Here is a 25,857-nt window from a genome sequence, read left to right on the forward strand (position 1 = left end):
CGGACAGTCCCGTGCGGCGTGCTCATTTGAACCAGCAACGAGGATCCGCGACAGAAGAGCACAAGAAGGAGAGAACAGAACGCGGCCTCGTCGAAGAAAAGAAAAGAAAACAATCTACACAAAACGATATTGTACGTAAAAACTGTATCGTGAACGTGTTGTGTTTGATGTTGTTATCGTGAGAAAAGACGACGCCGCCCGGCCTAACTAGTTAAGTTGGGCTAATGTCAACGCGTTGAGAATGTGTTAGCACTTAGCTGGAGTGTTAGCTCCTTTTTTTTAAACATCGGCTGCCCAGCTAGTTAGCTTAGCGGCTAACGCCAGCATCAAACTAACATGGTAGCATACGCCAACAGTTAGCTTATTAGCGGCTAACGCCACCAGCAAGATAACATGGTGGCAAACTTCAGCAGTTAGCTTATTAGCGGCTAACCCCAGCTAACTTAGCGGCTAACGCCAGCCCAGCACAACGTGTTGTGGCTACATCGTAGCATTTCTTGGATTACCTAACTCGGCAACAGCAGTGACGACGGCCACGGTGGTCTATATTAGTTATTTAATCATGCATGTGTTTAAATGGACGTGAACACGTGCGAGTTCATGAGACGTAAACAAAAGTTAAGTAGCTTTTATAACGAGGCACGTTGTTGAACGCTCGTTGACCGGGGGGAGGTGGGGGTGGATACTGCCCTATCAACCAGGCCTGGGCAAGAAGGGCAAGTTCAGAGGAATTCAACCAACGAACAAGCGATATTTGTTGGATCTTCAATCCAGTCGATGGTTTGCTACCAATGCGGCCCAACGAGCTGAATGATCCAGGACGTGTAGAATTAGAGCCAGCCCTGGTTTAGTGTACAGAGTGACATAAGGGCTATTAGCCACGCTGATGGGCGGCCGGCCAGGATCCCCCACAGTTTCCGTCCTGCAAACTTCTCTCTCTGACCGGCCACCAGTCCATCACGGCCCCCTGGGGTTCGATATGAGCGTGTTTAGTAGTTTGTTGATGCAGAAGAATAACGGTGAACGTTGCGAGTCTTTGAACGCAAGCCTTTCCTCTTCACCCGCGGTGGGGGTGGTGGGGGATTAAACCGGTTAAGCCGGGTCACTGGGAGATTTTACTGCATGTGTTGTCCACAATGTCCTCGTTTTTGTGCCGCAAGCCGATTTCCAAGTTATAATTTTAGGTTTTGACGTGCATGTATGCCAAAGGAACACCGTGGTGGTGGTGGTATGAGCTTGGCTGAACGCAGAACAGGCCCTGTCTGCTTGCCACCACGACCCCGACACCATGTGCACATGTGCACCGCTCACCCTCCTATTGTCTGACATTAATAAGCAACATATGGCCATTGTCTTACTGCCAGTCTGTACTTGGACACAGGGGTCGTATCTTCACGGATTAAGAATAATTACATCCTCATCTGTCTGTTGACCAATATGCTTTTTTCTCCAGCACTTTGCTATTAAACATTCAAACTTTTTTGGCACTTTGTACTAAACCATCAAACTCTTGGTAATATGTGTGATGATAATGTTTCAGTTGATGTAGGAACTGTGGTATCTCTGTGACTTTGGATAATTGTATACACTGAATCCACTAACTGGGTCTGAAGAAATGTTAATCTAGACTACTAGGTACTTAATGAATTACCTAATGAATTGTTCAATCAATTAATATTGACATGAATTATTCAGTCTATTAAGAGTGAGGTGCATCTGAGAGTGAGAAAAATAATACAGATTTAGTTTGCCTTCAATTAGTTTTAAGACTTTTGTATCTTGGGCTCTGTAGTTAAATGTTTGATGTCTGATCCAGATTATTCATTAAAGAGTTTTTATTTTATGAATATGCAATACAGCTGGTAGCACCATTACAGGTGGTGGAATTATTGTATGTCGAGCTTCCTCAACAGTGTGAATAACAACAAATACAAATTAAATAAGTAGTCACAATGAAGTCCAGAGTAAAATGGCAATTCAAAACACACTCATTGTTCCTCATGCAGCAGTCAAATACAATATGGAGGGCCATCAATGATTCTGGACGAAATCAGATATCACACTTTTTGACCAATATTTCTGTTGTGGGGATGTCTATTGATGCTTTCACAAAATATGTAAAGAAAAATCAAGTAATGCTGTGTATAACAAATTGGCTAAAGGCTAATAGCGAGCTGTCAGTTAAGTTCAGGAAATTACATAATTTTACTGTAACACAGCCTTTAAAACCCACTTATGCCATATTGCAATATCCAAAATCCTTGATATTTAGTCTCATGTCATTATCAATATAATATCGCCACGCCTTACATGAACATTATGACAACTGAGAATGGAGCCAAGGCTGAAAAACAACAATCATGGAAGGAAGCCATGTGATATAATGGTGTTTGTCCCTCAGGATGCCGTGGTCATGTGATATAATGGAGTGTGTGTGTGTCTGTTGTCCCCTAGGATGGAGTGGCAGCCAGATGAGCAGGGACTCCAGCAGGTCCTCCAACTTCTCAAGGACTCCCAGTCGCCCAACACAGCAACACAGAGAGCTGTCCAACAAGTATCCTCCTACCGCAGTGCTTCTCAAACCTTTTCATGTCAAGGACTCCCAAATATGTATTTGGCCAAAGAACCAAATCTGAAAATATTTGGTCAATTATCTTTGAAAATAGACAATTTTGTATCAATTATTTTTGAAAATAGACAATTTTGTATCAATTATTTTTGAAAATAGACAATTTTGTATCAATTATTTTTTTAAATAGACCATTTACATTTACAAGCTCACAACGCATCGTGTTGTGAGCTTGTAGTGTCGATTCTCAAAAATAGTACTGGTACTTGTGATTCTGATGCTGTATTATATAATTTTGCTGCGGATCCCCTGGAACCCTGGGAAGGACCCTACAGTACAGTAGTGTGCTCGCTCGGGGGGCTAAAAGTCTTTTGAAAGGGAAAATGTTGCTTTGGGTGTGCTTAAGCACTCTTTTTGTGTTGGTTTTAGTAATTCATTCATGTTATATGATGTCATTTGCCCAGAAAGTGGTTTATATTTTGATCACCGCCATTTGGAAAATACCAAAAGAATGCTCTTATGTAGATTTATTTTTGTTTCATTTAATTTTTATAAAGTGACATCCTGGATTCTTTACATGGCTGTTTCCAATTTCCTACCATTGGAAAGTCTCACTGCTAACTTTGGATAGTGTGTTAATGTGCTTCTCCTTAATTGCCATGCCAGAAACTTGAACAGCTCAACCAGTTCCCTGACTTTAACAACTATCTAATTTTTGTCCTCACACGACTGAAAACAGAAGGTGAGTTCCCTGCAAGCCTGTCCTTTAATATCTTACATTGGAACTGATAGCTCACTGATGTACAGTACAAAAGGGACATAAAAAGTCTGTCAACTTAAACCTCAGACCTCCAGGCCATTTAGGGGCTGTTACATTAATCTTATCCGAGGGACAGGCCTTCATTTTCCCATATACCTGCTGGCCTCAGTCCCTCTTTTTATGGAGTTTTTTTCCCCAGAGAAGGGAACAGCCTAGGACCTCCTGGGCTCTGTGTCTCCCCATAGGATCCCACTCTAACAGACCTCTGTTAGAGTGGATCCTATGGGGAGACACAGAGCCACCCCGGCACCTGGGATAGGAAGCTCAAAACAAGTCAATAGCAACAGCAGAATAAGCTGTTTGGCATTGGTAGAGAATATTTATTTTCATGGATGCAACCTGCATACTCTGCTGCACTGCTCATCCCACAAATATATGTTCCCTACAAATGGGGCACCATTTAAAAGGGAAATAAACAGGTTTTCCAACAGTATAAAGGTTATTGCCTAGAAGCATTATTAAAACGGAAATTATCTAAACACACATTAACCTTTTTTTGCCACGTTAATTAAATTTGAGTTAGTTTATGAAATGTCTTAAATATTTTGAGACTCAGTTATGCCATGTGTCAAATGATAGAAACATTTTTATTTAATGCGCATTGCGCAAGGATGTGTTTTTTAGTTGGTGGCTGCTTCTACGTTACCAGGCAATGGTTGAAGGCAATCTAAAGGTTTCTACAGTAGTGTCAGGAGTAAGACCACTGTTTTAGTTTTTTCATATCTGCTTCAGTCGGATTCAGTCAAGTGACAACAATCTGCGTTCTCTGTAAGATAGCAATGCTAGTAAACTAAACAATCAAACACAACAATCTGCGTTCTCTGTAAGATAGCAATGCTAGAAAACTAACAGCGTTATGGGTAAATGCAAGTTAACAGTAAATGCATCAGTGTTGCGCAAGTGTATTTGTGACTCAAAGTGTATTCACATCACGTCAGGGAGCGACACATTGTGAGTTTGTAGATGGGCAAAATTTGCTGCGCAAACACCACTGCATGAAGCGTGAAATAGGGTTAAAATCACCTTGACCCATCCCCTCTGCTTTTGTCCACCTCGTAGATGCCTTATAGTGTATATAGATTTATTTTACAATGTGTTAATATTGACAGTGAATTTCCATCATTGAAATAAAAAAAGGTGTGTCAGTCAGAGTGTTTGGTAATTTTAAAACGGCCATATTGGCTAGTAATCAAAATAGTTAAATTCAGGCCCTGGTCACACACACGCTGTGTCTCTTTCATAACCTCTCCATCTATATAATATGATGTCTCTGCATGCTGTCCTTCATGGCCTCTCTCTCCAGATGAGCCCACTCGCTCTCTGAGTGGTCTGATTTTGAAGAACAACGTCAAGGCCCACTACCAGAACTTCCCACCGACTGTGGCTGACTTCATCAAGCAGGAATGTCTCAACAACATCGGCGACCCCTCGCCCCTCATCCGTGCCACCATTGGTGAGTGTTAGTATGTTTGGGGTAGGGATGCAACCAACTATGGTTTATTTTTTGGGGTGGGTGATCTGTCAATTCCTTTTTAGGTTAACCGAGAAGCACGCTTAAACAATCTATATTTTGTATTCTTCTGTCGCACAGCAGTGTCGCGCAAAAATAGTGAAAAATCTGTATTTTTTTCCCCCTTCCTCCTGCTCGCCCGATATCTTCTCCCCGTCCAGGAACTCTTTTCTGCGAGTGCTGCTTTCTTTTTTAACATGAACTAGTCCATACTCGGGGACTGTGCTTACCCAAACTATATGCAGGCTTTTGGGTTATGCGCTCGGGAGCGCTGTTCATTTTTGCTGTGGTGTGGCGTGTGTGACAACCCAGTCATTTACGACCAAACGTTGAAGCGTGTCAATGTGCGTGCAAGTGCAATGGACATTATCTCCAAAGTGGCCGTCAGCCTCTTAAAGGATGTCTATGGACACGGCCGCTATATCAAACTCTGTTAACTTTGTGGCGCTGCTGATGTGTTCTGCCGTTCTCTGTGTGTGTGTGTAAACTCTGTAGCTAAAGTCCACCCAGCGGCTACAGATCCTGTGTGCAGGGATCGTAACCACGACAACAGAGCCCATAGGCCGTGCGTGCTCAGTAACTCTGAAACCTCTACAAATCCTATAGCCTGCGGGGACCATAAGCGGGACAACGGCGCCCATAGCCCATGGCCGCACATGCGCAGGAACTCCGAATCTCCGTTGTTTACCCAAAAACGGTAATAAACAGCTTAAATTTGTGGAAAGTGAAAAACGGGCTCCGTCACTGTCTGCATATGCTAATTTTGTGGACGTTCAGACCAATTGCTCAAGCCACTGAGGAAAAAAGTGCAGAACAGAGAGAATGAGAAAGAGGTTCCTTCAATTTATAGTAGGATTTGGGTAAATTATACGAATCGCTGAGCTCTGAAGAGAACCTTTTTTGACGAATGGATGAACGATGTCAAATAGAACGTGGGAGTCTCGTTTGTGCAGCTGCATGGATGGACTAACATGATAACACAGATAGGCGCAGCAGATAATTCAAACGTGTCTGCCCGTTTGACAGTTTTTTCCTATTTTCAGAATTACAAAAATGTTGATAATTTATCAATGTCATATTACAAATGTCATGTTAACAGTTAGCATATAACAGTTGTTTGTCACATGTTTTTTTTTTTTAAATATGTATTTTTTACTTCAGGAGTTTTACTTTGGGAGTAGTTCACCCAAAGAATTACTTATTTTATATCAATTACACACCCCATAAAGCCTTGAATTCATGAAGATTGTTTTGGTCGCATTCCTAAGCCAATAATTTGATGATTGGCGGAGACTCAATTGACTTGCATTTGAGTCTCCTACCAGAGACTCCCTTTGCTCTTTCTCAACCCTATATGTATTTGCATCCCTATATCGTCACACGCTTTCGCCGTTTCCTTATATTCCTTCCTTGACCCTCTGGAGGTGATGCACAATAAAACATCTGACTGTCAGTGAAGGTGTTACTCATACTGTCTGATCCAGAGACCCCATCACCGCACACACACACACACGCGCATACATACTCAATGCGATTATTTTGAATTTTATAATGAGTTCCTCTCTTTTATGGCCCACAGGGATCCTGATCACGACAATCGCCTCCAAGGGGGAGCTGCAGGCATGGCCCGAACTGCTGCCTCAGCTCTGCAACCTGCTAAACTCGGAGGACTACAACACCTGCGAGGTCTGAACCCGTCCCCCACCTCTCCATTTTACCCCCCCCCCCCCCCCCCTCAGCAAGAGGCCTCCCTCTCTCCCACGTCACCACCCTATCCCCATTTTCTGGATATGATGAAACACCCAGCTCATTGATTTCACGATGATACATTTTGTTCCTATATTTTCTGATCCAGATGCTGTCGGACCCGTTCTTTTTTTTTTTCTTTAAAATAATAATCTTTCTTTCTATCACTTCTCTTGCGTTTTGGTTTAACCACCTCTGTGTACGTTTGTCTCTGCAGGGCTCGTTTGGCGCACTGCAGAAGATCTGCGAGGACTCGTCTGAGCTGCTGGACAGTGATGCTCTGAACAGGCCGCTCAACGTCATGATCCCCAAGTTCCTCCAGTTCTTCAAGCACTGCAGCCCCAAGATCAGGTAATGGGACACTCCCCTCCTCAATCCACCAATTCCTGCCCTCAGTTACTGTCTGGAGATGATGCATAACGACACGCCTGACTGTCAGTGAAGGTCGTGGTACTCATACTGTCTGATCCAGTTGCCCTGCAGTTGCGCTCCAATATGCCACTTGGACTCGAGTGCCGCTGCGTGTAAGAATTCAAAGACTCCCTTGGTTTCAAAAACAAACTGCATATGTGTGAAAGTGTGTCTTGTCAACTTCCTTATGGTATGTTCAACTTTATTCGTACCATTTGTTTAGGAAAGTTGTGCAAATTTAGGCTTCAAAGAGAATTTAAACTATTGCCTTCCCACCAGGATAAGTGAAAATGCAGCATAGGATCAATGCGATTTCACATACATTGCTGTGGACCCTTTTATATTAGATAATGAGTTGTACACTTCGACATGATTTCCTGCAATATTCTTCATACTTGGGTAGTGTACTGTGTTGGTCACTGTCAAAAATTATAAATAGAAATAACTAGTAGTACAAGGACAAAGGGTACACAAATGTTGAATTGCATATGAATAAAGTAATCTAGTAATATTTTCACATGAACTCTATCTTGCTGTCCCCCGTCCCAATTCATTAGGCAACGATAGCAGATCTCACGACACTTTGTAAGCTCATAGATTTAAACTATTTCTGACAAAGACATTTGGTGTAGAGGAGAAAAAAGGGGCTTTAGTCTAGACCCCGTGGGGAGCGTCTAAATTCTCTTGCCTTTTTGACTTTTCAGTTGTCGATGACAGTGATGGACCTTTTTGGTAATGATTACGCCGTTTGTCTGTGCAGGTCACATGCCATAGCCTGTGTGAATCAGTTCATCATTGGCAGAGCCCAGGCACTGATGGACAACATTGACACCTTCATTGAGGTGGGTTTGTAGGAAAATGCTGAAAAATAGACCAACAGTCTGTGTGAGCCGCTCTCTTCATCACCCATCTCACCCCCCCCACTTTCCCAGAGTCTGTTTGCGCTGGCAGCAGATGAAGACTCGGAGGTGAGGAAGAACGTGTGCAGGGCTCTGGTCATGTTGCTGGAGGTCCGCATCGATCGTCTCATCCCCCACATGCACAGCATCATCCAGGTAATGCAAAGCGTCCATGCTGGTTGCTCACCTTCTTCTGCTAGAGTTCCTTCACATATGTACCTCTCCATTTTACCCCCCCCCCCCCCCCCATTGTCTGGATATGATGAAACACCCAGCTCATTGATTTCACAATGATACATTTTGTTCCTATATTTTCTGATCCAGATCCTGTCGAACTTTCTATTGGATGCCAAAAAACACAATAAAATTGTACTTTGTATGACAATTAATCGTCAAGTAAAATGACAATCATGATCGTGACCGCCCTAATACTGACATGCTTTTTTCCACCCCAAGTACATGCTGCAACGGACTCAGGACCCGGATGAGAATGTGGCTCTGGAGGCCTGTGAGTTCTGGCTGACCCTGGCAGAGCAACCCATCTGTAAGGAAGTCCTATCTGGACACCTGGTGCAGTAAGTAACCACTTAAGCCCTATACATTTTATCATAAAGCAAAAGATACCAAGTAAAATGCTGTTAATTTAGCAGATGTGTTGTAGTATTATCCCCAGACGTACCTGTACACAAGATCTAATGATAAAGACCTCCTTGAACCTTGATAAATCTTTCAAATCGAAATCATATCAGCTCTCACCCTTTTGTAATAGTTACTCAAATTACCTCTGTAGTCTTTAGTATTTGCCTCTGTAGTCTTTAGTATTTTCATCCTTGTGTCGTCACACGCTTTCTTCGTGTTTGCCGCCGCTTTGTCTTCCTTCCTTGACCCTCTGGAGGTGATGCACAATAAAACATCTGACTGTCAGTGAAGGTGTTACTCATACTGTCTGATCCAGAGACCCCCATCACCACACACGCACGCATACGTAGTCAATGCGAAATATATTTTGAACTTGATAGTGAGTTCCCTTCTCCTTTCTGGCTCACATGGATTTAGTTGCTTATGGCAAAAACATAAGCTTCCAATGTTGGGTTTCACACACTGGAGTCACCGCTCTGTACATCTGTGAAATGCTGTCTATTGGGGCCCATACCAGACAGACTTTATGAAGCCTTTAACGTCATGCATCCTCTGAATTTTGAAAAGGCTTGGCAGTCAAAAGTAAATCTGAGCCATTTTAAGATTACAGCCCTCCCGCTTTGTCCTGTTGTCTATTCCACAGTCTGAAGCGTTTCAAGTGACATTTGTTTAGATCGGGTGTAAAAACACCTCGGTGTCAGTTCCAGGGTAGAAAGGCTCCAAAGAAGCAAATAATGTCGGGGAGTTGTAATGGATGCGCCTAACTGGAATGTATTCAAGTGTAAACATACACCTGTGTTGCTAATCAGGTGCTGTTATACATTGTTCAGTAGGCTAAATCTCTAGATTCCTATAATGGCCAATAGACAGGTGATTTTTTTTTACCTAGTTTTAATTTCTCCTCTCTTTTTATAGACTGATTCCTATCCTGGTGAATGGGATGAAGTATTCAGAGATTGACATCATACTACTCAAGGTGAGCTGCTCTTGTCTGTTTCAGTGCTGCATCTGATACAGACATACTGATGTCTGTATTGTCTTTTGGGCCAAAAGACAATTGGCCTTTTGCCATCTGTATTCCCAAACCAATCCCACTGTCCCAGTTTGGATGTGATGACGGCTCTCTCCTGTGAGGGTCCCCTGTGAAGTTTAGTTCTCATACTGTGTGACAATAACATTAGCGTCCATGTCCCCAAGTGAGTTGCTGTGTTTCCACAGCTCCTGTCTGTCCTGACGGTTCTGACTCACTCTTCCAGCTTTCCCTGCTCATTTACACTTTTTAATATTTTTTTGCGCCTGGTTTGCTATTTCTGTCATGTTGCTATGCCACGTACCCAGAAAGTGTTGACCTACTAAAGAGCTTTCAATGTATTTTCTGCCTGCAGCTTTAATGTTAGCATGGTCCTTCTTAAGCCCCAAATCGACACCACCCTGACCCCACTAAGCAAAACTCCTCTCATCCGCCTGCCACCCTCGGCCTGTTGCATCACCCGGTTTCATACCTGTGTGAACCAGGAAATCAAATGATCTCTGGTCCGACCTCAGACAAGTTGGTCACCTGTCCCCATTGTCTGGATATGATGAAACACCCAGCTCATTGATTTCACAATGATACATTTTGTTCCTATATTTTCTGATCCAGATCCTGTCGGACCCCGTTCTTTTTTTTTTCTTAAAAAGAAAAACGTTCTATTGAATGCCAAAAAAATATTTAACTGTTGACCAACTTGGTGACAAGTTGGTCACCTGTTGAATGTAGAAAATCATCTCTATTAAGTTGAGAATCAAAATACCGCCTTTCTACTACGTCTGAAAATTGGTTTTCAATGAGACGAGTTTTTTTTTTTAAGTTTTTTGTTTGTTCTTGTCTGTGTGGGGAACAAAAAAAAGAACATGTGAAAGTGTACGTGTGTGTCTCGTCTTTCCAGGGCGATGTGGAAGAGGACGAGGCAGTGCCAGACAGCGAACAGGACATCAAGCCTCGTTTCCATAAGTCACGCACCGTCACCCTCCAGCATGAGGGGGTGGAGGGTGAGGAAGGCGAGGACATAGACGAAGATGACGATGATGATGACGACACGTTGTCCGACTGGAACCTCCGTAAGTATTTGGCCCTTGTGCCGAAGGTGCTCTGGTGCATATTGCTGACTGGCAAACATTAACATACGTGTGTAGCGTGCTGGATAAAAACATGAATTGAAGACACGTATATCTTCTGAGAACACGTATTAGAAAATGTGCAGATTGCTATGCAAGTGGCCTGAATATAATTACTGTCTCATTATGGTTTTTGAAGATGAAATCTGGTGAACTGCCTTTACCACTTTGAACATGGCACCCCTATTTTTGGCATGTTCTGAGTGGAAGTTGACAAAATTAGAGCTGCATAATATATTGATGTTTGTTTCAGCATTGAAATCACTCACATGCGAATAGTGATATTGCAATGGGTGCAATGTAGCTAAGGCAAATTGGGCCAGTCAGTCACTTTTCACTTGGATATAAAAGGAAGACTAGCAAGGTTGGGATTTTTCATGATTTAATTTAAAAACTGTATAATGCAGCTGATAAAAAAAACAACATAACTCATTTCTTGGTAACTGGTCTTGCGCGCACATTCTACATGTGTGTAATGTTGAGCCTACCAGAGAATTTAATCTAATCATTGCTAGAGGGATACGGTTTCAAATGGAGCTAAAACATTTTAGATGTAACTATGCAACTACTGCTTTTATATTACAAAAACTATATATAAATAGTGCAATGTCAAATTGTCAACAATGTAAAAAGGAAATGGAAACTGTTACATTTGTAGATTATAGGACATTTTTGCTGTTTGCCCTCTAGATGTATATATGTAATTAATAAGCCTTAAGTATATAGGGCTTATTATTGAAAACCAAACCTTATCTGCCAGTTTTCTTTTGTTAAGTTGTATCCCACTGTCAAGCAGAAATACTGTATTAGTTAAATAATCATATTAGAGCAGTAAGACAAATGGTTAGATACTAATACTGTCTGTCCAGCTTATAACATTTTGTTCACTCCGTATGTTAGAGATTTAACACAAACTGATCACAGGTAGAGTTAATGCATTTATTGCATATTGTTATCGATTTCTGAATACATTTAAAGAAATGTCACTTTCTTTCTCATCTGGATATGATGAAACACCCAGCTCATTGACTCAAAATGATAGATTTTGTTCCCGAAACACTTTTTGATCCAGATCTACAGGTGAATCTATTAAGCTTGTGTTGTCATTGACGTAGATCCGCTATTTTTGAAATGGCATATCTACATTTGTCCTACTGCTCTGTCTGTCCAGCTAATTGCAGATTACCTGCTCGTTTATTTCTGTAGGAAAGTGTTCTGCTGCAGCCCTGGATGTTTTGGCCAATGTGTTCCGTGACGATCTACTGCCCCACCTCCTGCCCCTGCTCAAAGGCCTACTCTTCCACCCCGACTGGGTCATCAAGGAGTCTGGGATACTGGTGCTGGGGGCCATCGCTGAAGGTAAGGCCTCGCATGAATGTTCCTTCTCTGGTACCCAGATGTAAATGAAATGGGTGGCTCATCAGGTAATCGTCTGTTCAAGATGAACGTTTGTCGATTCTGTTGAAGTCTTATACATTTAAATATGTATAGTTGTTTCCCCCTATCTCACACTGAAATGGTCAGTTCTCACTGTGGCCCTATATATATTTTTGGTCTTCCTTCCTTGACCCTCTGGAGGTGATGCACAATAAAACATCTGACTGTCAGTGAAGGTGTTACTCATACTGTCTGATCCAGAGACCCCCATCACCACACACACGCACGCATACGTACTTATATTTTGAACTTTATACGGAGTTCCCTTCTCCTTTCTGGCTCACCGGGATTAAGTTGTAATCTGGGTGGGTTTGTGGTCACTTGCCATCGATGATCCTAGTACAGTTTCTAGCCCCACTAGTGGTGGAGCCCTAATGATGGCTATGACTGTCTGTTCGCTGGTTGGTCCATCTGTCCAAGATCTGGGTCCCAAACTAAATATCGTCGCTGTCGGGCAGAAACAAACATTGTATGTCCAAAAGACCAAAACTGTGTAAATGTAAACACATTTATTTTTATTAGGGAATTGAATACAATAGTACATGTGCACATTTGCAATTGCTTTCCTCTTTTTAGTCACCCCCCCCCCCCCCCCATTGTCTACGTATATAAAAAAATTAAAATAACAGTGTATTCGGGTGGATGCATATTTCAAATTAGTTAAACATAGAAATATTCATAACGTGTCTATATAAAATGAGGAATTGAAGAGGTTGTCTACTCTACACCATTGATTACAAACATTAAAACGGATCTAAATAAGGATAACTAAAATTTTGCTAAAAGGAAAATATAGTAAAAGCAAAGAAGGGTAAAAGAAGAGAGAAATAACCTGTGTTCTAATGGATCCAATGTTTTATTATTTTGTCACAAGCTCTTAATACCTTTAATTTCTCTCTCCCATCGTCCAGGCTGCATGCAGGGCATGGTTCCCTACCTACCCGAGCTCATCCCGCACCTCATCCAGTGTCTGTGCGACAAGAAGGCCCTGGTGCGTTCCATCGCCTGCTGGACCCTGAGCCGCTACGCCCACTGGGTGGTGTCCCAGCCCCCCGACTCCCACCTCAAGCCCCTCATGACGGAGCTGCTGAAACGCATCCTCGACGGCAACAAGAGGGTGCAGGAGGCTGCCTGCAGGTGGGTGCATCAAGGAGGGACTGTATGTGTTGGTGTACGCAAGTACCCCGTCTGTCCTGAGTTGTCCTCTATAATCTTTCTCATTCCCCTCTTAAAACCACATAACCACTTTATTATATTATGTTGACCGAGTACCCCAGGGCCTAGACCCGCTCCTCTTTTCACTAAATATCTTCTGGATATGATTATACACCAGATCATTGACTAAAATGATACATTTAGATACGTTCTGATCCAGATCTACAGGTGAATCTATTAAGCATGTGTGTTGTTAAAGGTAGGGTAAGTGATTTACTTTGGTTAAAATTTGTGTTAAATAGCTCTATATTCTGATAGTACTCATTGCTATAGACTGTTTGTTCAGTGAAAGGAGTCTCCCATGTCTCTCCAGCTCTTTATTAAACAGAAAATGTATTTTCAGTGCCCTCTCCTGATTGGCTTAAATGTTGTCACCTACCTGAAAATGCACATATATTCTGTTTACTAAAGAGCTGGAGAGACCCCTGTGACCGAACAAACGCTCTGTAGCAATGATTACTATCAGAATATAGTACTTTAACCTTTAAAATAATAATAATAATAATATCACTTACCCTACCTTTAACGTAGATCTGCTATTTTTTAAATGGCAGATCTACATTTAAAAAATGGCAAAATACTGACATGCCCAAAAAAGGATGTCAGGTTTCCAATGACCTATGCATCTCCTCATCCATTGTTACTTCTTTTTCCCAGTGCGTTTGCCACCCTGGAGGAGGAGGCATGCACAGAGCTGGTCCCCTACCTGAGCTTCATCCTGGACACACTGGTGTTTGCGTTTGGAAAGTACCAGCACAAGAACCTGCTCATCCTTTATGACGCCATAGGCACCCTGGCCGACTCTGTGGGGCACCATCTCAACCAGCCAGTAAGTGTCAGGGCGTACAGGCCTTTTTACAGGCCTTTTTCATAAATTAGAATTTAGTGTGATCAAAATTATTTGATCATACTACAGCGTCAGACAAAGGTTGATGCGTTTTGAGCTTTTCGATCTGCTACTTTTTTTCTTTTATTTGAATCCTGAAAAGTAACAGTTTTGGACATTAGTCCCTCGGTTTCCACCCGACAGACTCTGATACCTCCATGGGGCCATGTGTTGCATCACAAGCTTGTACAGATGTTATTTTCACTATTTTTGAAAAAGGGAAAGAAAAGGATTTTTCCAATAAAGACATGCCCAAAATAGGAAAACCCTGAGCTTCCTAAACCCCACTCCAGAGTAGGGTTGTCCCCAGAAGTATTGGGGTTAAGATCACTAGGTGATCTGACATCTGACTTTTTTTTAATTATTTAACAAAAGCAATGGAACATAGTTTATATTAAATTAGGGCAAACCTTCCCTTTGATTGGACAACACAAGTCCTAGTGTTTAGGGCCAAGGGTTTATGTTGTCCCAAGGCTTAGAAATGTAAAATGGTGAGGTTCCCCTACCTAGATATATAATCTTTTTCAGGCCCGGTTATTGATTTCTGAATAAATAAAATAAACTGGATATGATGAAACACCCAGCTCATTGACTCAAAATGATACATTTTGTTCCCAAAACGCTTTTCTGATCCAGATTTACAGGTGAATCTATTAAGCGTGTGTTGTCATTAACGTTTCCCACAAGCAAATTATTATCAATTTCTGAATAAATGGGCTTAAGGGGGGATTTAGTTGGCCTGGTAGGGGTTCTGTTTAGGGATGGAGCTCGAAAACCGGGTCCATTATATACCCGGGCATGAATTTATCGAGACCCGGTTTTCGATAAGCTTTAGGCTTGTCGAGCCTGTTATCGAGTGTAGCGGCCCATGACGTCATGTCTAAACTATCAAAACAAGAGGCGATCAAGAAATAAATCTAATCACCCACGCTGGCACAAACATGTTGGTCTAAAAGTGTATTGATAGCTGCAAGTTGTGCCAAACAGCGCTGTCCGTCCCTCAGTCTATCGTTGCCAAAAATGGCAGATCTACAAGCTCACAACGTGGTGCGAACAGACGCAGTGTGAGCTTGGAGATCGGCCATGTTTGGTGCGTGACACCGTCGTACGATGAAGTATACATTGCGCTTTTAAAGTGACAGTACACACATTAACCGTTTCTTCAATATTATTTTCCAAAAGTAAAAAGGTCACTTGCCTTCTGTCTGTTAGAAAAGTACTGTATTTGAAGGCCCTAGTAAAATGTAGTGCAAGTGATATATTTTGGTTAAAACAAAGAAAAAAGAATAGAAAAAATAACTATGCATTTTTTGTTTATAAAAAGTTGAAGAGACATGGAGATTTTATAGTAATTATTACAGTACTATTCATAATATAAAGCCATTTGACACTTATTGCATATTATATGAATGGTTGTTTTAATGATAGGCAAAAACATTTTTTACTTTTGTCATCTTCATTTAATTTTAGATAGTGGTCAGCCACAAACTCACTGTTACAGCTGGCCAATAAAAAAAGATACCGGTTCTGTTCAGAATTTTTCGCCTCACGTCTTTTTTCTTAATAATAGAAAAAGATCGATAGTGGGCTCGATAAAAGCTCGGTTCGATAAGCAGCCTCGATAAGGTGCTCATTATCAATAAAAATTAACGAGCTCCATCCCTAGTTCTGTTGGCCGGTGCACAATTCTAGGGTGAACACTACACTGTGTGTATGGTAAGGTATATCCATAGAGTTTTTAGTTATGCTGTAGTGTACACACAATGTTCTATGTATCATTTTTCTTAAGGAGTACATCCAGAAGTTGATGCCTCCCCTCATTGCCAAGTGGAACGAGCTGAAGGATGAAGACAAGGATCTCTTCCCTCTGCTGGAGGTGAGCGCGCGCGCGCGCGCGCACACACACACACACACACACACACACACACACACACACACACACACACACACACACACACACACACACACACACACACACACGCCCCATCTACCACTGAACATCACTGTTAAAAGAAATCAGCTTAATGGTTTATTTGCACTGAATTGCTACGTGTCGCTTTATTCACACTACAAACTTAACTACACCTTTACAGGACCACATTGGAAACAAGTGTTTCATTACACTTTTATGTGTTTAACCTGGGTTTAAGTTATATAATGATTACTTGTATTTCTTTTTACCAAAAACAAACAAAGTCTGAGAGTCTCAGTCTGAGAGTCAGTCTTCCTGCACTTTACACGATGGTACATTATACAGCTTTATCAAGAATGTTTGCAAACTTACCAGAGCCTTCCAACAACTTTGCTAAATGTTAGTGTGGTTAATCTGCCCATGTCCTTCCATCAGGTATGCTCCCCATCCTGTTCTCCTGCCTCCCCCATCTCCATCCACACACTGTGATGAGCTTGATTAAGACACTCGAATCCTGAACATTCCATGTGGAACTTTGTTGAGTCTGAGCCGTGTGGTGGATGGGGACAGCGGAGATGGGTCTTAGCAGCACCTAGATCTTCCATAGCAAGATGCAAGTCTTGAATTTCAGGATAGTTTCATCCGACTTAGTTCAAAGAATAAATCGGCTATCTGAAAAAGGACACACCTAGAGTGCAGTTGCCTGTCTACATTATACCAGAGTTAAAAGATTTCAACTGCACTGATCAGTGCTAAATGTTCCTTTTAATATTGATCTGTGAAATACAAAAGTGGCAATCATACCGATGCAGGCCACTTTGTGGCGCAAGCTGAACATTTTTTAACTAGTGCTACTATGTTTTCCAGAGTGACAAAGCCACAACTTTAAGCTTTCAATTGAATTCATTCATTCTTTCCTCTTGAAAAGCTTCTTTGGCATTCGGTCTGGAGGCACCCTAGGTCAAACATGACTTGGTTGCATTCCCCATAAAACTTTATTTAATTGCAATAATTCTTTGGTAATAGCCAATAGGTAAACATGTGCTTTTTATGTTTTATGCTCTTTTATCTTGGTTTAACTAGCCCGTCTGTCTTTGTGTCTCCAGTGTCTGTCGTCAGTCGCCACAGCCCTGCAGAGTGGTTTCCTGCCTTACTGTGAGCCTGTTTACCAGCGCTGCGTCACCTTAGTCCAGAAGACACTTGCACAGGCCATGGTGAGAACATACACACAACACAAACATGGAGTGTTGTTATATAGCCACTAGTGATGGGTCTGTAGCTTTCTTTCACTGCAGCGGTTATGTTACACCAGTGGTGGAAAGTAACTAAGTACATGTACGGTACTCAAGTACTGTACTTAACTCATTGACCACCATGGACGAGTTAACTCGTCGAATTCTGCCAGGGCTCACCCTGCCAATGACGAGTTTGGACGATTTTATTTCATTTTTTGACAAGAATTGTACCGTATACATGTCATATACCATATATGAAGATTGGGTGAAGTCGTCCTTTAAATCAAGGCTATGTGTCACATGTTGAATCACTTGATTAGCGTCCATAGACTCAATCATTGCTGGTAGAGGGACTAATTCTAACCCTATTGTATTGATGGTGTTCAATTGAACTCACAGCAGTCTATTTTAACCCATTAAGACCTGAGGCGATTCTTTAAAAAAATCTAAATCCTAACAGTTTTTGGAAAAAAGAAATCAAGATTTTTCAAAAATAGCAGATCTACAAGCTCATAGCGCGGGTGCCGCGCTATGAGCTTGTATATCTGCCATTTTTGAATAGTCAAAGAAATCTTAAGTGACACAGCTGCGTTCCAGGTCTTAATGGGTTAATGCGAGTTTAAGTGTATAGATCTCATTATATGTGTGTGCCGTGCACACAGATGTACAACCAGCATCCAGACCAGTATGAAGCCCCCGACAAGGACTTCATGATCGTGGCTCTGGACCTGCTGAGCGGCCTGGCCGAGGGCCTCGGTGGCCACGTGGAACAGCTGGTGGCTCGTTCCAACATCATGACGCTGCTCTTCCAGTGCATGCAGGTACTGTGTGTGTGGAAGAATAATCTTTCCCATATCTGGATATGATGAAACACCCAGCTCATTGATAAAACAATGATACATTTTGTTCCTATTATATTCTGATCCAGATCCCTACAGGTTAAGCTAATGTGTGCCAGGACAATGTACATCTCTAAATCACGACAAGTGTTGATCCCTAATTTCTCAATTTGCTGTTTGTCTTCGTGTTGCAGGACAGTATGCCTGAGGTGAGACAGAGCTCCTTTGCACTGCTGGGAGATCTAACCAAGGCCTGCTTCCCTCACGTCAAGCCCTGTATTGGTGAGTTATGTGTGTCAGTGTTTTGAAATAAATCTCATTTTCTTTCTCACCTGGATATGATGAAACACCCAGCTCATTGACTAAAATGATACATTTTGTTCCCAAAACAACATTCTGATCCAGATCTGCAGATTGATCTGTTAAGCATTCATATGTGTTTACATTAACGTCCGTGTGTGTGTGTACATATACTGTATGTTAACCAGAGTGTGGTGCTCTCTCATGTCGCTGTATAGCGGAGTTCATGCCCATTCTGGGACTCAACTTGAACCCAGAGTTTATATCTGTGTGTAACAACGCCACCTGGGCCATCGGCGAGATCTCCATGCAGATGGGTGAGAAAGCTGTTATCTCTCTTTTCATTTATGATCTCACATCGCTAACTTTTCTTTCTTTGCTCTTTTGTTCTTTGTCCAGTAACTGTTTTGCTCTCACTTCAGCCCTTTGTGTGATGCAGTATCTTAGTGAGCCTCTTCCATTAACCTTGCTCTAATGACTCGAAGAAACACTGTCACCTCTACTTAGCTTTGTAGACTAGAATAGTAGAAGACCTCTGTGTGTGTGTGTGTGTGTGTTGACTTTTCTTGTCCTGTGTCTTGCTCTTGAAACGTAACTGGTACTTTGCGCTGGAATTGGGAGGCATGTGTGCCTCTGGATCATTGATTGAGTATGACACTAAGACAGCATGCTTGTGCAGTGTGCCGGGACATTGCCGTGTATTGAATGTAGATTTTAGACGGCGCCTTAGATAAAATGGAGCATGAACCTTCCACTCATCTAACTTTAATTGCTCGTGTGAGTCCGGTTATGCAGCTATGGACTGTTTTTTGCGTGTGAGTGTGGTCAGGCCAGCGCTGCATTCCTCCCTGATCAGCCCTAGTGACTGTATGTGTGATATCCCCACAGGCAGAGGTGACAAGCAGGAAACGGGGAATGATGCAGGTGAGCTTAGGTAGACCAATGGCCCGGTCAATCAACGCTTTCAGAATAAAGGGCAGTAGAAATCAAGGACGGTGGTAGAGAATGATTAACTCTTGTATTTGATAGATTTGTTTGATCTGTGTTCATTTAGAAGTATTGATGTCTTCTCTCTGCTGTAAAAACCTGATTTAAAATGATTAGATTAGATTAGTTTTCCTGTCAAAGAAAATTCATCGTGAAATATTAGATGGAATGTTGTTGTTCTTTTGGAAGTATTGGTGACAACTCTGGGGGAAAATACAGATATCTGGAAGTACTTCTTAAACCTGTCAGTCCCTGAATCATTTAGCCCTTAATAACTTACTAAAAACAACCTATTTTCATATGTAAATTAAAATTTCCATGTGAAGCACAACCATGTTGCTATTATGCATACAAACTGTGCATGGGGAAACTTGATTATTGGTTGATTCTTTGGAGCGAAAAGAAAACATTTTCCAGAGTGGGATTCCTGATCACGATGTTTCATAATGGCGTCCGGGTGGCGTAGGGGTAACGTTCCTTCCCACCACCATGGAAAGTGCTTCCTCCACTGTGCCTCTGGTTCCAACAAAACAATTGGCCGTGTTTTAGATATGGCTGATTTGGATATGATGATAAACCCAGCTCATTGATTTACAATGATACATTTTGTTCCCAAATGATGTCTGATCCAGTCAGCAGGGGGGGCATTGTCACTGCACCAGTGAATCCTACTGGTTGGTTGAGGTGCCTGTTCAGCAGGGAGTGGAACTGGGAGGGATGGCGTGTTCCTCCATATATGTTACCCCTCCCGGTGAAACTCCCCGCTGTCAGGTGATAGTCTACCAGGGCTGGGCAGTGTATACCAATATTATATCGATATTGTGATATGAGACTATATGTCGCCCCGGGATTTTGTGTATTGTCTTTTCCTAGTTGTAATCACTTAAAGCCTTATTTTATACTTTAAATGAATTGTACAATGAATTATGTCACTATGGATATTGAGGTATTTGGGCCAAAAATGATTTTGTCCATATTACCCAGCTCTTTTGTCTACAGTACCCTCCCAAGAACAAGTATTGGCAAGTATATTGGCAGGGACATATCCATGAGGGGAATCGGCAGTGACTAAATTGGGCTGAGGGGTAAAAACTTATAATGGCATTCCAAAAGCTGCTGACCGCTCTGGTTGGACAAAGGATGTTACCAGCTGTTTTGACAGTGTGTTGTGTCTTGTGGTGTTTTCCAGGTGCAGAGATGCAGCCCTATGTGGGCCTGGTTCTGCCACCCCTGGTGGAGATCATCAACAGGCCCAATACCCCTAAGACCCTGTTGGAGAACACAGGTAAACACACATACAGTACATCTTCACCATTAACTAGTAATGATATCCTCAACAGATATTCAAACCAGACTTTTCTTTCCATGAGTGACTGTGTATGGGATAAAGCAGTGGTTCTCAAACTTTTACATTTCAAGGACCCCCCTTATCTCTGACAGTATACACCTGTTAGGGTCATTTTTGGGATGGACGTTGAGTGATGAATGATGTGTGCGTCAGTATTTTTTTTTAATGCATCAAGTTTTCTTTCTCACCTGGATATGATGAAACACCCAGCTCATTGAATCAAAATGATACATTTTGTTCCCAAAACGCTTTTCTGATCCAGATCTACAAGTGAATGTGTTAAGCGTTCATGTGTGTGTGTGTGTGTGTATATGTATTCTGTGTGTTAACCATAGTGCGGTGCTCTCTCTTGTCCCTGTAGCTGAGTTCATGCCCATTCTGGGACTCGACATGTGTAGCATGCCATGTAGCTGCCCCTGCTACAAATCAAAAACAGATGGGGAGGTAGAAAAAAAACACTCGCTAAACCTAACTCCCTAAACTAAACCACTCACTAAACCTAACTCTCTAAACTAAACAAACAATCGTTGTCTGCAACAAAACGGGGGATTCACCACCTACTGCTCCATGCTATATTTATAAGTGCAATGGATTATATACAGAAAGAAAAGATGGCATCAGGAGTTGAAGGATTATGTACATTCCGAGCATGATGCAGACCGATTTATGACGGCAGCAATTACACTCAATTGGTGGTGGTTTCCTCATTAATTACTATTAAATGTAATTATTGATTATACTAAAAGTACATATTATCTTTGTACAATAATTCAATCACTAGTTCCGTAGCTTGTAGCCTCGCTCTGCTGGTTGTTTTCCTAAAGCTAGTCCAAGTCGATGCCGTGGCTTCAATGAAGTGGAGTTGAGTTCCAGTAGATGGGCACGCAGAGCCCGGTCTCTGAGATGCCTCTCCCTGTGGCATTCTGCGTCACGGCTGGGGTCTTTCGGGGCCGGGTTCCACTGTACTTGAGGCTGGGAGGGAGGAAGGGGTGGGCAATGGTAGTGGCCGGCTTTGGTGCTTGGCTGGTGCCTAGTTTACTTAGAATTAGTGCGGACCAGGGGCATCCGTCTGTTTAATTAGAACAGGGCATTGTGATGGCCCTCATTGGGTGTGACTGTCAATGTTGTTTCTGACCCAGAAAAGTGCAGAACTGTGCACTTCTGCCTATGCTCTCTAACAGCAGAGCCGGCTCAGGTTAGCCACACATAGCAGCTTGCATAGTTTTCAGAAGATTTGGGTGATTTAAGTTAATATACTTCAGATGTATTGATTTAAAAAAACTAATTGGGGGGTGTATTTGAGAGAGATTTGTCATCACCTTTGCAAGGTAAATTCGCTGGACTTTAATATACAAACTGCAGCTAGACCAACTGTACCTACCGGTATCTAACTGAACCCCCTGGTGTCTCCCCATGTGTGCAGCCATTACGATTGGCAGGCTGGGTTACGTCTGTCCCCAGGAGGTGGCGCCACAGCTGCAGCAGTTCATCAGACCATGGTGAGTCACAGTGAATGGTTAAAGTTCTATGTAGTGTTTTTAGATATTGCTGATCTGGATATGATGACACACCCAGCTCATTGATTTACAATGATACATTTTGTTCCTATTATTTCTGATCCAGAACCTAAAGGCTTTGTGTGTGTGTATATGTAGGTATGGTTTGTTTAGTTTATGGTTTTGAACTTCAATGGTTATAACGAAACATTTGTTGTAACCACTCCTCTGCCCAGGTGCACGTCACTGAGGAATATCCGGGATAACGAGGAGAAGGATTCAGCCTTCCGAGGAATCTGCATGATGATCGGGGTCAACCCTGGAGGAGTGGTGCAGGTGGGTGTTTTGTTTTGGTTACTGGATTAATGAGAACTTAATTTGATGCACAGTGATGTGGAAATGGAAGTGACCTCTCTTTCAATTATATGTTTTTAACATATTGGGACATAAACCCCCGCCCAAGACTTTACTCATGACTCATAAAATCCTTATGTATTCAACCAAAAATAGACCATTGTGCAGAAACCGCAAAAATATGTCTCCATATAAACAAGGAAGGTAGTTAGAACCACATAGCCTCCTGCTAATCATAATTTGTCATGAAGTCAGTCGTATCTGTCAGGACATGGCAAGTATTAAATGAAGACACTTAAACAAGACACTCGAAATCTGAGAAATCATATGTGTGTGGATTTTTTACGTTCTGAGATCAGTGGATTAGGAGAAGCAGATGGTCCCCAACTGAGTGTAGAAAAACAGTAATGACATTAAATATTCATGTGTATGTCCAGGATTTCATCTTCTTCTGCGATGCAGTGGCTTCCTGGGTCAACCCCAAGGATGACCTGAGAGACATGTTTTATAAAGTGAGTATGACCTAAAGGAAATTCAATTTTTCCAAAAATGCAAAGTGTGGTCGTTTTTTTTTTGGTTTGTTTTTACCTGCATGCAAGCTGTAGTGAGCTCCCTTTTGGAACTTTGACTTTGAAAGCTTGCCCTAATTGAATAGAAACAAGTCTTGGTGTTTAAGGCCTAGGGTTTATGTTGTCCCAAGGCTTAGATATGCAACATGGTGAGGTTTCTTCAGAGTGACAAGATGGAACACTTAGAATTCCATATTTACCAATGACACAATCCCTACCAACTTATGTGCTCCCAACATTTGGTGCTCCGCTGGACTTCATTTAAATTCTTTGTGTTCTAGTGTGGTTAATATGCCCATGTCCTTCCATCAGTTACGCTCCCCATCCTGTTCTCCTGCCTCCCCATCTCCATCCACACACTGTGATGAGCTTATTTAAGACACTCGAATCCTGAACATTCCATGTGGAACTTTGTTGAGTCTGAGCCGTGTGGTGGATGGGGGGACAGCAGAGACGGGTCTTAGCAGCACCTTGAGCCTCTCTGTAGTAAGAAACAAACAGGCCTTCACTTTCAGGACCGCTCGATTGAGCTAGTTGAGAATAAATCATATTAAATGTAATGAATTTCAGATGGAACCTACCACTTAAGCTATTAGGTCTTCCTGATGGTTGTGTGTTTGTGTGGTCTCTCCTTAGATCCTGCATGGCTTCAAGGACCAGGTGGGCGAGGAGAACTGGCAGCAGTTCTCAGAGCAGTTCCCCCCTTTGCTGAAGGAGCGTCTGTCGGCCTGCTATGGCGTCTAGCCCACCCTGGTCCACACGGGACACAGGCCTGTTAGGTAGGACCACCCAACCTCACAGTCGCTCCTAAAATAGCATGACCTGCTATGTTGCTCCTTTGTCTGGATATGATGAAACACCCAGCTCATTGATAAAGATAATGATACATTTTGTTCCTATTATATTCTGATCCAGAACCTATAGGATTCTAGCCTGGCTTACACTGACTTTACTGCTTCCTGGGTCTGGAAGGCTCCTTTGATCTGGCATATTAATAGATCAGTGGTTCTCACACGTTTTTATGTGAAGGACCCCCACATTTATATGCATTTGGCCACACCCCCACAATTTTCATCATTCATCGTCATTTTTTTTATTTCTTTGACTATTCAAAAATAGCAGATATACAAGCTGGCACCCAAATGTTTGCTTAAAATATATATATTTAAAGATTTGCACAAAATTTATTTTTTTCAAAAATAGCAGATCTACAAGCTCATAGCGCGACACTCAGTGCCGCACTATGAGCTTGCATATGTGCTATTTTTGAATAGCCAAAGAAATGGCAGAAAATGACATCTTCCCAGTCTTAATGGGTTAAGTAAACAAAACATGGAGCCTACTCAGACCTACCTAGTGGTACAGCTCACTGACGCCATACCATGCTGCTTTAGCATTAGCCTTACATTTCATTGAACAGTTCCAGTAGCTCTGGATAGACCAACAGACCTCTGACCTGATGATTGTTTCTGTTTCTCCCGTAGGTTCATCTAGGGGAGGGTTACTGGGGGAACTCATCCATCTGTGTAAATGCACTGCCCTGACCGCAGGGGGGGACGGCAAGCGACGCGACTGGCCTTGACCCTCCGCTACGGACGGCCCCCTTTTCCCGTGCGCCCTGTGTGTTTCTGTGAGGGTGGGTGGGAAGGAGGGTGGTGGGTGTGGGAGGGTAAACCGGGGATTTACACATACCTCTTGGGTCAAACGCCTAGTGAAATCCGACACACTCAAAAAGACTTGCCTACTACGCAGGCAGGGATCCCAGAAAGGGTAGGGAGGGCGGGTGGTATAGGCAGAAGCATCGCCTTCTGCAGATAGGTACATATACAATGGAATTATCTGAAGCAGCCTTGGGAGCCACAGTTAAAAAATACCACAATGCACATAAATATGTTGACTGGCACACATAGACATATTAAAGACGGGCTGCCCTGCCTGAGAGGTCGATGCACAGGCACACATCCATATACAATAGGCATTGGTAACCCATGTCGGGCTGTGGGTGGGACAGATGTAGCGCTAAAATGGCTAGCCACCTAAAGGCTAGCCAGAGGTAAAACTAAAAGAAAAAAAGCATGAGATGCTTTTAGTACATACATAATGCGGGAGCTGTACGAGAGTAATTTGCACCTTTTTACGCAAACTACACACACCGTACATAGATGTAGGTCTTATTCTCTCAAGGTGTTAATTTAACCAAATTTTAGTTCCTTCCTCTTCCCTTGGTTGCTGATTTTTTTTTTTTTTTCTGTTGATCCATATTTCTCATCTCGTTTGGGGAAAAAAACAAATGACACTTTGGGTCTGTTCTCTAGGTTTTCACCACATCAGTGCATACCCCCTTCCGCAAGTCAAGACCGTACAGTGCTAAATCTGTCATTTATCGTTTTACTAGCTGTGATAAGGGAATGAGAGACAGAGTTGTTGCATGGCAAATAATTACCTCTTGTTGAGTGACGCATGTTAGACTGAAATATGTCCGTCTTGTTGAGCATTTACACAATGTTTTCTCTCATTTGGCTTCATCA

The 25,857-nt window shown here is 42.3% G+C and overlaps 1 protein-coding gene across 3 annotated transcripts; it reads left to right on the forward strand.

Moving 5' to 3' along the window:
• On the forward strand, positions 1-24,956 carry LOC311056404 (transportin-2). Of its 3 annotated transcripts, none has more exons than XM_084072977.1 (26): positions 1-131; positions 2,455-2,554; positions 3,236-3,311; positions 4,693-4,842; positions 6,479-6,585; positions 6,863-6,996; positions 7,817-7,898; positions 7,989-8,111; positions 8,412-8,530; positions 9,510-9,570; positions 10,523-10,694; positions 11,958-12,110; positions 13,100-13,325; positions 14,061-14,232; positions 16,079-16,165; positions 17,308-17,415; positions 18,099-18,257; positions 18,470-18,557; positions 18,794-18,892; positions 19,464-19,499; positions 20,752-20,847; positions 22,334-22,409; positions 22,643-22,742; positions 23,198-23,272; positions 23,966-24,108; positions 24,814-24,956. In XM_084072977.1, the coding sequence occupies exons 2-25, from the start codon at positions 2,456-2,458 to the stop codon at positions 24,071-24,073; spliced, it is 2,706 nt and encodes a 901-aa protein (XP_083929103.1). In that variant the 5' UTR covers positions 1-131; position 2,455; the 3' UTR covers positions 24,074-24,108; positions 24,814-24,956. The 3 variants fall into 3 exon arrangements, with proteins under 3 accessions (XP_083929103.1, XP_083929104.1, XP_083929105.1); XM_084072978.1 differs by having other exon boundaries at positions 18,111-18,257; XM_084072979.1 differs by lacking the exon at positions 19,464-19,499.
• Positions 24,957-25,857: the final 901 nt, after the last annotated feature.

Source organism: Gymnoscopelus microlampas, assembly GCF_963454915.1.
Source record: "Gymnoscopelus microlampas genome assembly, chromosome: 11".
NCBI lineage: Eukaryota > Metazoa > Chordata > Actinopteri > Myctophiformes > Myctophidae > Gymnoscopelus > Gymnoscopelus microlampas.

Bases quoted from the DNA above. Each gene is read 5' to 3' on its own strand.
- LOC311056404 (XM_084072977.1), top strand. From the start codon at position 2,456: ATGGAGTGGCAGCCAGATGAGCAGGGACTCCAGCAGGTCCTCCAACTT. The intron at 4,843-6,478 runs GTGAGTGTTAGT...TATGGCCCACAG, and splicing joins CCTCATCCGTGCCACCATTG to GGATCCTGATCACGACAATC. The intron at 8,112-8,411 runs GTAATGCAAAGC...TTCCACCCCAAG, and splicing joins ACATGCACAGCATCATCCAG to TACATGCTGCAACGGACTCA.